Source organism: Vigna angularis, chromosome 3 (genome assembly GCF_016808095.1).
Source record: "Vigna angularis cultivar LongXiaoDou No.4 chromosome 3, ASM1680809v1, whole genome shotgun sequence".
In the NCBI taxonomy this organism is placed as follows: Eukaryota; Viridiplantae; Streptophyta; class Magnoliopsida; order Fabales; family Fabaceae; genus Vigna; species Vigna angularis.
In genome coordinates this window covers 13995034-14007260 of record NC_068972.1, presented here as the reverse complement: position 1 = coordinate 14007260, position 12227 = coordinate 13995034, and the positions used below count along the sequence as shown (strand labels likewise).

General features: G+C 33.5%; 1 protein-coding gene across 1 annotated transcript; it reads right to left on the bottom strand.

The window, feature by feature from the left end:
- On the bottom strand, positions 1–9881 carry LOC108323111 (serine/threonine-protein phosphatase PP1). Its single transcript, XM_017555458.2, has 4 exons — positions 9462–9881; positions 1511–2070; positions 959–1174; positions 1–346 (listed from the first exon to the last, which is right to left on the bottom strand). Exons 1-4 carry the CDS (start codon positions 9634–9636, stop codon positions 323–325), a joined length of 975 nt encoding a protein of 324 aa, XP_017410947.1. The 5' UTR covers positions 9637–9881; the 3' UTR covers positions 1–322.
- Between the last annotated feature and the right edge of the window lie 2346 nt (positions 9882–12227).

Below are 12227 nucleotides of genomic sequence, written 5' to 3'. Positions count from 1 at the left end.
TACACCAACTGTAAACATTTTTAATTAGTTTCCAGAACACATTTAGATGTATCATCAATTCTTGAGAACCTTACAACTCCACGACATATAGAGGCTATTAGTGTACAAAAGAAACAAGGGGGAAATTATGGCTGTCCACCTCAAAATGCAAATTTGTACCAGAGAAAAACACGGTTTACATAGTTTCATAATGTGTTTCCTTTTGTTTTTACATTTCCAAAATATCATATGATACCAAATGGAACTATTTTCTTTCCTTGCAACTAATACGTCTTCAAGTTCAAGCTGACCAGTTGCGGCAGCAATTTCACCAAAATTAACTTCATACTCTTGTACCCATGAAAGACTGAAAGGCAACAACAAGAGAAATTTAGAAAATATTGGTAGCATGCATCGATCGTGAACAACACGGTGCAAAAATTGACACTACTGATGTTTCAATTGAAAAGCTGCATTCTATGTCCATTGTTAAAGTAAATTCAATCTCCCAAATATTTCCTAGGATGATTATCACATAATCAGAACATTCCAAGTTCAACAATCTTAAATTTCACTTGAATGGTTTAAAACTATGTAATCCCACAAAACTACCAAAAGTGTACACCAGGACAAACATTATTAGAAAAAAGAACACAGCGAAGTTCTGCTCCAACAAAAAATACACATTCCCTCTAACTCTTTGTAATCATGACAAACAGCTATTTCAAGAATAGAAGACAAAACAAGAAGCAAAGCAGATTTTGGCAATTAATACGAGGATCTTATTTGTGAATCTCTGCAAAAGATTCACAAACCAAGTCTGAGACAAATAAAAAAAATCTGCTTACACGAAATTGCTAATTCACTGTTAAAGTTAAAAATAACAAATATCCACATATATCCCTACACATGCCATAAAATATATACCACTGGATTTCGTGTACGTATTGCATCAGTAGATATTAAAATATCATCGTACCTTTACACCTGCTGGGGAGTTTCCTGGCTTAGTAGTGGTAGTACTGTTGAGCTTTGCTTTTTTATCAGCTGGCTTCAATATTTGGAAAGAGCACATCAGTGTCTCATCAACACTCATCATAGCACCGGCATTGTCAAACTCCCCACAATAATTAGGTGCCGAAAATATTGTTACAAGCTGTCGGTTAGCAAAGAACTCATACCCATCCTCCACCACCTGGTCAAAACTCAAGACATCAATCCAATTTAAATTTAGTAGCACGTCTTCTTGATGGATACTATCCTTCAATCTAAATGCAGAAATGTAAAAATGAAGCTAATGAATGGCATGTGAAAGGGAGAAGAAGTTTAGCCTCAATGAATAACCTGTGTAAGAAATTATATGGAAAATAGTAGTTCCAAGATTGTATGAAGTAAAGCAAGTGTAATAATTCTGATAGATAGATAAACATTGCTGGAAAAGTCTCACAATACTTAGTCAAAAATGGAGATACAAACTCAACCCTTTGAAGACTTGCGATAATACATTGAACACTTAAGGCAGAAGTTTAACCTGATGAGCACGACAAATAAGATCCAAATCATGTTTCTGAAGAAACTCCGAGACCTTATCAGCACCAAATGTATATGAAACTCCCCTATCATTCATTCCCCAACCTTGAACCTCTTTGCTTGGATCTGACCAGAGGAGATCACAAAGCAAACCTGTATCAGGCACATCAGTGGGCCGTAGTAGATTTCTAATTTGATCCAAATTATGTAAATCAGGAGAAAGGCCCCCATGCATGCACAATATCTTTTCATCAATGAGTGCTGCCACAGGCAGGCAATTGAAGCACTCGGTAAATGTCTTCCATAACCTTACATTGAACCTTCTTTTACACTCGTCATAAAATCCATATATACGGTTAATAGATGCACATTCATGGTTACCCCTCAAAAGAAAAAAGTTCTCAGGATATTTTATTTTATAAGCTAGGAGAAGGCATATTGTTTCCAAACTCTGCTTCCCTCGATCCACATAATCCCCCAAAAATAAGTAGTTAGCCTCAGGAGGTAATCCACCATACTCAAAAAGCCTTAAAAGATCAGAATATTGACCGTGTACATCACCTGAGAGATAAAAAAAAGGGTAATAAGAAATCATCACACCTTTTTTTTTCTGTAAACCATAATAAAGTACTATGTGGCAATTACAATACTAAAGGAAAGTTATAAATAGATCATGTATACCGAAACCAAGATCTTTGCAGATTTGTATACCAGACAATGTCAAGCCAAAAAGGGAACAATTGATATTGCCAAGCCCTATTTGACATTGGTTAAATTTCGTCTTTTCAAATAATTGCTTCAAGCAGAATTATTATTTGAACTCAGAGATATCAATTCTTCTTTCACCAGTGCTAAGTAACTTATTTTACATGAATACTGGATATCTTTGTCAAAGTTCTTTTGTTTCAAATAACTGCTTCAAGCAGAACTATTATTAGAGTCCACAAATAATTGAATACAAAGTCCTCAATCACTAATGCCACATTAATTGGTTATACATGGATACTGGATATCTATACCACTTTGAAGGGGAGTTTCACGACTGCAAACAAAATAGCTTTTTCTGTTTGATTTTACCCTATTATTCATGTCTAGGAATATGTTAGTGAATGGTATTCATCAAACAGATGTTCTTGATTCATGTGGTCCTTTACAAAGTACAACCATACAGAACTTGTGCTGAAGCTCTATTTGAGATCGGATATCTAATATTGTTTTATACTTAGAATTTAACGGCCCTGGCTTAACTGGCTAAGCATAAATGATACATTCAGATGTTCTGATGTAACAAATTAATATCTCTTGTACAAGAGAAATAAATTATGTGTGAAAAAATGATCGACTAATGGAGATGTAAAAGTTTTTTAACTACTTTAAAAGCTTATTTTTTCAAAGTTCTATTTGAAAAAAAGGTTAAACGAGTTTTTTGGTGACTCCAAATTGACTCAGTAAAATTGGTACTAACAAAGAAAAAACATCCAACATTCAATAACTATGTAAATTTTTTAATTAATAATGTTGACATGCTAATTTGACACTGCCACATGCGAATAAAATATCTTACTAAGACGATTACATGCAACACTATTAATTCAAAAGTACTAGAGTAACTGTTAGAATCAAATTAGCATATTTATTAAATGTAGGATATCAAAAACACTGAAGAATTTTTGGAACTATCAATTTCAATACGGACAAATTTTAGAAGCACCTAAAACTTGTTTAACCCTAAAAAATTACTAGCTAATTTCAGGACCAAATTAACATATTTATTAAATGATGAATGCCAAAAACCTTAAAATAGTACCAAGTTTAATATGGGAAACTTTTGGAAGCACCAAAAACTTATTTAACTCTTAAAAAGGCTACTTTTTAAGAGCTCCTTGTCTTAAAATTTCTGTTTGACTCAGTTTCTTTAAAGGAGATGAAAAATAAAACAAAAGTGGGTGATAGACTCCATATGATATAACTAATTCTGTGTTAGACATCAGATAAATAACTTAAAAATCTAATTGTGGGTGATAGACTCCATGCAACTAGTGATTAGAAAAATAAAATGAAAGGAGGGACATTTAATCAGTGGGTAAGTGGTTGGGAGAGGCTAGGCTCTTGAACTCCAAGTGATCTCACTCTTTCTTCTTGTGTTTTTATCTCTTTGTTCTTTCATCTCTGTTTGGGAACATTTCCCTGTAAATCATCAATAAATTCGCTATCTTTAAAACAATATTTGAATAGATATAATCAATTCTATCAATGGGTATCTGAGCTATCAATCCCAGGAGCATTTCATGGTTCATACTCAAAGGATGGAGGCAAGACTGGATTTTTTGGAGTGTAGATATGAGAATTTTGTGAAGGCTCGTGAGGAAAACAAACAAGAAATGAGGTGTGTTCTTCAGGAAGAAAAGAGCAACAAGTTATATGAAATTTAGAGGAAATGCTAAAAAGCCTCAAGCAAAAATTGAAGAGAAGAGGTCATCATGTTCACAGCACTAATACGACTAACACCAGCAATGAAGGTCAATTTGAGGGTTTGATTCACAGAAGGGATAAATAGTGCAAGCTTGAGATTCTCATATTTTTAGGCAAAGACTTATGATTGAACAGCAACATTGAGAAATATTTTGATTTATTGGTATCTGATACAGAAAAACTTCAAGCCGCTATGGTCACAGTGGATCATAAGGTGTTGGAACAGTACCAATGGCATGAGTTTTGTACTCTAGAACCCACGTGGAAGGATTTTCATACAACACTCACTGAGCAATTTCAACCATCCATAACCCAAAACGCATGAGTTCTTGGTAAGCCTCACGAAAACCAATTCAGTGGAGCATTAAAGGGAGCCATTTGAACTGTATGATGGGCCATTCCAGGGAGTAGACCCCAAGTATCTTATGGAGATTAACTTGAATGGGCTAAATGATTTGATATGGGCTGAATTGAAGTTGCATCCATCGAAGGATTTACCCAAATAGATGAGGGATATGCACAACAAATTTGAGAGAAAATTACTTTTCGGTCAAAGGGTTCCTTAGAGTAATAAGGGAAGCGGTTATAGTTAGAGCTACTCATGTACAAGAATCTATGATGTACAAATACACAATACAAGTATCAGATACAACATGACACATTTGATTCAGAGATTCGTCTCATCCTTAAATATAGGACACAATACGTTTAAAACTCTATGCATATATATAGCTCACAAAATAAAATAAATATTATTATAACTCTTAAAAAAACATATTAAAATTGAAAATTATTATTCAATATTATCTAAATGTATATATAAATAGTGAGAATTGTTTCTATCTACATTTGTTATCAGTGTTTTGTTTTTTAATTATGTGTACTCAAATATCAAAGCCGGAAAATAGTTTCATGGAATAAATCATAAAAATTATATATTTTATGTTTGTTTAATGTTTGGAATAATATAAAAAATTAACATAAGGATGGTTAAACACTAAAAAGAAAAAAAATGTCACTGTTATATATATATATATATATATATATATATATATATATATATATATATATATATATATATATATTAACTGAATGTTACAGCTGAGGCTAGTTTAGGAAAATCGGGTAGAGTCTTGGGATGTGTTGTCTTATACAACATGGGTAATAAAGTCTTACTCAAAGGACAATACAAATTTATAAAACAGGATTACAATTAGCTCACACCCATAAAGCAATAGTGTTAGCTTTGCAACACCTTTCTGAAGCACATCTTATCATTTTTACCTGCTGACTGACACTTCACTGATATGTATTTTAATTTTAAATGTATCCAAACGAATCTGTGTCAAATAGATCCTATGCAGATACACAGGCTTGATCCACCTACGGTGCTTCACAAACAAGAATGATGACTTGGGAGATAGAAAGCAAGAGGCAGCATACAATAAAAAGTAAGAACACATACTCGGGAAGTGATTCTAGTAGCCTAAAAACCAAAAGTACTTTCAAGAGCATAGGATTTAAAATAAAGTCCAATGCTAAAATGCAATAAATGAGAAGGGGTTGTTTTTAGATGTGATGACTTGAGAATTAAACCGTAAAATAATTTTAGAGGGCTTGATTGATCCGTCTCATAATCTTCTATTTATAAAAATAAATTGATAAAGAGTACATGATAATTAGGGTAACCTTACACACAATATAATCATGATAAATAGGGTAACCTAGACACAATATAATCATGATAAATAGGGTAACCTAGACACAATATAATCATGATAAACAGGGTAACCCTAAACACAATATAATCATGATTGATTGATCCCTCTCATAATCTTCTATTTATAAAAATAAATTGATAAAGAGTACATGATAATTAGGGTAACCTTACACACAATATAATCATGATAAATAGGGTAACCTAGACACAATATAATCATGATAAATAGGGTAACCTAGACACAATATAATCATGATAAACAGGGTAACCCTAAACACAATATAATCATGATAAATATGGTAACCCTAGACATAATATAATAATGATAAATAGGTAAATATTCTAACACTCTCCCTCAAGTTGGAGCATACAGATTGTATGTGCCAAGCTTGGAATAAATAAACTCAATCCAACAAAATCAACTTATCTAAAATGTCGAGACAATAGACGTGGTAACTTTGGCTTCGAAGAAGATGCACATATGCTTCAGATCATCAAGAGAGAATGTCTATAAACCAAATTGGACTCACAAACCAGCGTAACCAAAGAGACTCTTCATAAGCTTATGGAGAATAATATTGGACAACCACGAAACTTCATCTAGCACAATGAACCTTCAAGTAGGGTGACTTTGACAAGGTTGATTTCCATCAAAAGTGGATGACGAGTGGTAGACATCGACAAACTACAAAGACTGAATTTCCATCAAATAAGGATGGGGCCTGCATGGCTAAAAGCGACAAACGGTAGAGATTGGATTCCATTATTGACTAATGGGGCCTGCAATGGTTGAAAGTGACAAACTACAGGGACTAAATTGACATCATTGATTGATGGGGCCTGTAGTGGCTGAAACATACTGGGACTAAACTGCCATTATTGACTGATGAGGGCCTGCAGTAGTTGAAAGCGACAAACTACAGGGACTAAATTGCCATCATTGATTGATGGGGCCTGTAGTGGCTGAAACATACTCCCCTCACGACAAACGACCGAAATGATGACACACCGATGACAAATCGTGAAGGTGGAAAATCATAATGGTCTCCATAATTCATCAAAGCATCCAAAAACACATATGACAAGGGGCTGGTGAAATTATTTGACTAGGACCCTTAATCTTGCCAGAAATAGACTCCCCTCATGTCATGAGCAACCTTCAACCCATGACTTTAGTGTTGAAATTCCTTGGTCGAGAGACTCTCCTTAGAGACTTTTAAATAAATGACACAAGTCATCAAGAACATCACAGTTGCTACAATATGCGAAGCTAAACAAATATTATGAAAGGAGGCTAAACAAAGGTAAAATGTTGGAATAGAGAGTTTTATTTTATTTTTTTATTTCGTCGAGCGAGACGAACGACAATGGCGCGGTGTGATTCCGACACCGGGAAGGAAGGTGGCATGTGACAAACACGCCCTGGAAGCTTATCGGAGAGAAGTCGTGCGTGACAGCGCGTGTGGATGTGAATGAGGCAACGACTAGGGATGGGTCGTGCTCCTCGAGGCACACAAAACCCCTAACTTCGCCAGAGAAAATGTGACGACGGCGCAGGCGGACGTCGGACAGATGTAGCGCGCGTGGCGGCGCCGGGATGAGAACTAGCCCTCTCGCTCAAGGAGGCGATCCAGATCCATTAGTCGTCGGACTAAACTGTGGCAGCAAATGGCAACGACGACAGTAGACAGTAGTTGGCAGCAGACAGCAGCGGACGATGGTCGTTAGCGGACAACGACGAAGGCAGCAGCGGACATCGACAGACGGTGGCAAACAACGAAAGCGGCGGACAGTGGCGAATGGCGCCGGGAACAGAGATTGATGGTGACAAACTTCTATGGACAGCTCCTCACGGTGGCAAAACAATGCTAGGTGGACAACGACAAATGGCACTAGACAACGACAAATAGTGCCAGACAGTTGCAGACAACAACTAAGATTTGGAGACTAGACAGAAATCAGAACGAGACTGCTCATGGAGGTATTTCAGAAAAGATGAAATTTTTAAGGCCGTCGGTGGCGGCAGCCACAGGCCACCGGTGGCAACAAAGACAGAATAGGAAGAGACTCAGACAACTTGCTCTGATACCAACTTGAGAATTAAATTGTAAAATAATTTTAGAGAGCTTGATTGATCCTATCATAATCTTCTATTTATAAAAATAAATTGATAAAGAGTACATGATAAATAGGATAACCTTAGACACAATATAATCATGATAAATAGGGTAACTTAGACACAATATAATCATGATAAATAGGGTAACCCTAGACACAATATAATCATGATAAATAGGGCAACCCTAGACATAATATAATAATGATAAATAGGTAAATATTCTAACATGATGAAAAGTTTGAATCAGGGCATTTGTATGGCAGCAAGAATATGCAAGTATTGATCTTAAAGGTGGAAGGTGACCTTGTTAGACAAGAAATGGATCTCAAAGAAATCAATTAAGATACGGGGCTTAGGCACCTCGTAATACCCAAGTCTCTATCATAACTTTCACTCTATGACAGTACACTCTGTGACACATCACTCAACTCCCTTGTTGGTCAAAACCCTCCATAGGTAGCCATTTTCAAGACACCAACAACCAGACTTCGATATCAAATGATAGGCACTTAGAGAACTCACCCTCAAATACAAATACTAGCAATAAGGGGAGAAAATAAAACACTTAAATACTTCATCAAACATCCCATACTACTCAATGTGAAACTTTTGCAGTCAATAATACATGCTTCCCTATCACACAGTAGCATTACTCTTTCTCTGCCCGACCTTTAAGTGTAAAACAGTTTCGTAGGTTAATTATAGTTTTGAGCATAGCTGATACTGTCTTTGTTTCCAATATTATGTTAAAACAAAACAGCACAACTCTTTTAAGGTAGTAAGCTATTTGAGCATATAAAAGATGAGTTTAAGGTTTGGGTTTATTTTCGTGCAAGATACACCCTAGTAGCATCAATCACCAACCATTATCCCATAGTAACACACGGATCTTGATCCGATAAGACTTAATAGGGAAACGTAAACAAGGATTAAATTATTTGATCATTTTCATTTAAACAGAAAAAGAATGAAAAGAAGATAAGCCAACAATACCTCAACTTTTAACAGGAATGAGAACACAAGACAACAACTGCATTTGGTCAAGGAGGACTTAAGTGCAATAATCAATGGATTTCACCCAGGTCAAAAGCCGACAACTATTTGCCTCAGCAACTTTAGCTATTATGTACGAAGCTACAACTATTTCTTTTTCCACTACACATAAGCTGACACTACATGTCCCTTAATAGTTTATCAGTACTAACATTGGACGAATCACACAACTTAATAGATACATCATCAACACCTGGACCACTCCGGGAAAACATTGACCAAATTTTTCTTCTACACATTTCATCACTAATCCCCTCTATAACACAACAATTCCCAATAAGCTAGCACAACGCAAGAAAAAAACATAATGACGAATGCAACGAATTTGCAACCCAACACAGCAGAAAAGTAAACTAAACTAACTTCTTAAACCCCAGACACAAAATCAGATGGCAAGGAATTAAAACAGACTCGAAGCACTTGGATCGTAACAAAAGCGCAAAAAAAAACCCTCGCAGTTGACCAAGCCAGATGCGGTGTTCTAGTACAGGTATTCCTATGCACGGCGCGGTTTCGGGAGGGTGATGCAGGGGTCAAAAAAGGAACAAAGGACAACAGCAAGTTGGAAGAGAAGAGGAAAGAAATTACCGCAAATCTTAATCGGTGCTTCGAGCTCCAATAAATTAGGTTGTTGCAAGAAAATATCTCTGGAAGCGGTACAGAGCTGGCGGATCTCGGACTCCGACAGCTGCACCTGCTTCCCCGGTCGGCCACGAACTTCGAGAAGGCGATTGATTATGTCGTCAAGAAGGACTTGGTCCATTTGTTCCACTTCCAGAACAAGCACGAAGTCAACGTCTCTATTGGATGCAAGAACGATGGTGAGTGATATCTGAAGAGTAGAGGCAGTGAGCGAATAACATGCCTCGGTGGAGACGACGACCAAAGCGCAGTCGTTTTGCTAGGAAAAGGATGTGCTTTTAGGGTGTTGGCTTCGGATACTTGCACACATTAGTTTCAACTTGGTGAGGGGAAAATTAGGAAGAGGGCAGGGATTATTTCGAGTAGGTGATGGCAACATATAGAGAATGATAGAGAGATTAAATTTCATTTTACTGACCTATTTAAAATATATATAAAAAACCAACTTTAATTAATAAAATTAATGTAACCAATATAATTTGTATGAAAAATAATTTAATAATACAACATCGGTGAAATTAGTCATTTTGTTTATTTTATTTTATTTTATTTTATTGATTAATTAGGTATATTTTAATTTAAGTCAATAGCATATTTAAAATCAAATAATTTTAAGTGATGGTTTGTTCTCAACCCTTTAGTCTTATTTTACAATACATTTTATTATTTTTATTTTTATTGAATAATTTAATTTATATTTTAATTAAATATATATTATATGTGTCGAAATTAAACTGTGGTTATTGAAAATTTTACAACGTATTATTACAATATTAATTACTGATTAAATCCAAAACAAACATCATTATCTTTAGCAATTGGAGAATAAACTATTTGAACAGAAGAAATTAAAAAATAAACGACTAAATAATTATTTTTGTTTAACCTACATAAAATCATATCCATTTGATATACTTCATATGTTGTAGAAAACTTATGCTAAAAATATTGTTTCAAAAAATTTGTTATTATGTCGTAGAAATTACAAAGTAATTGAGAAGTAACCTTTTCAAGAATAAAATTGTCATTTTACCAAGATGATGAGAATGAAGGACGAATTTAGCAATTATCAAAAGGAAGTAATAGTTTAATAATTAAAAGGGAAGGTCTTTAGGTGGTCATTGATTCGATTTTAGAAAATCTAATTCAAATTTAGATTCAAATATTTGAATTCAAATTATTTTATTTGCAAAATCAATTTATATTTTTATTGATTCAAATTCAAATATTTATATTAAGTTTTAAATCTAAATTTATTTTTTCATAAAATCAATTTAAATTAAATTTCTATATTTATAATTTTCTAATAAAAAATAGTTTTTATATAAACTTAATTTTAAATTTAGATCTATTTTTTTAAAAATAAAATAAATATTATATATAAATATATAGAAAAATACAAATAATGCATAAAATATTAAAAAGTATAATTTAATAATATTAGAGATTAGATTCTTACAATTATATAAATTCTTACCATTTAAGTAAAAACTAGTCATCTAAATATCCATATATATCCACCAAAAGAAAACTTAAACCATTTTTCGGTGGCATGTATTTTGTGGGAGGGAGACTCACTCACCTTTCATGTAATCTGGACATTTGTATATTCTCCGTATCTGTTCTTATAATGATTAAAAAATTTATTTTCATGTCATGTATTCAATACCATAAATAAATAAATGAAAGAAAAACTCATTATTGTACATGAGATTTTTTTATAATAGATAAAATGGACATTTTGTGACAAATATTCTAATGTCATAATTACGAGAGTCATTGAAAATTCTTTATTATATAATTTCACAAAAACTTATTATGACACGTTTTTATGATATGTCATAGTAAGTTGACTTACATGACATGTATTTAGAGATTTGTCATAGTAAGTTGATATATTATGACAAATATAACTTCATAGTTATATTATTAGACCAAACAATTCCCAAGCAAATAAGTTCATATATTAAATTGTCCAACAAACTTTAAAACATTATATTATATATACATAAACGTGCAACCTTTATAATGGTTTCAAATACTCTCCAAAAGATTCTAAAGTACTATAAACCTAATATATTTCTATAAGTTATCACTAACATTAAAAAAAAAGTCCATTTGGTTCTTATTTCTTCTATCTCTCTACCTTATAATAGAAATGAATCATTAAATATTTACATAAAAACACAATGAAGTTAAACAATATTGTAATTCACAATTAGATAAGTATTTAATAATTTTTCTTACCTTATTCCATAATTAAGTAATGTCTGTACATATAATCATGTGCATGTATTCATGACGTAATACTCACACTTATAGTTTCCCAATTGACGTCGTCATTGAAAATTAAATACAAATAATTACAACCATGCACACACACTCCTCATAAACGAGTATGAATGTTTCACAATATTTTGTATTAAGCCTAATAGGTACACTACTTGTTGATAATGCTAATTCTTACCATTATATAAGCATCATTTTAGTAGCAAAATCAACTCTTCTTTAGCTTATTACTTGCTTAAATACTCTCTTTTATTTAGTTTTAGTATTTATCTATATTTTGAGCAACATTACGTAAATAATACTCTAATCCCTTGTTTTCTTTGATCTATTTCGATGTTAGGAAGATCCTCCATTACATTGAAGAGCCTCCTCGGTGATCCAGGAAGTCATTGATTTAACAGTCATTTTCGCTTAAGCAAAAAT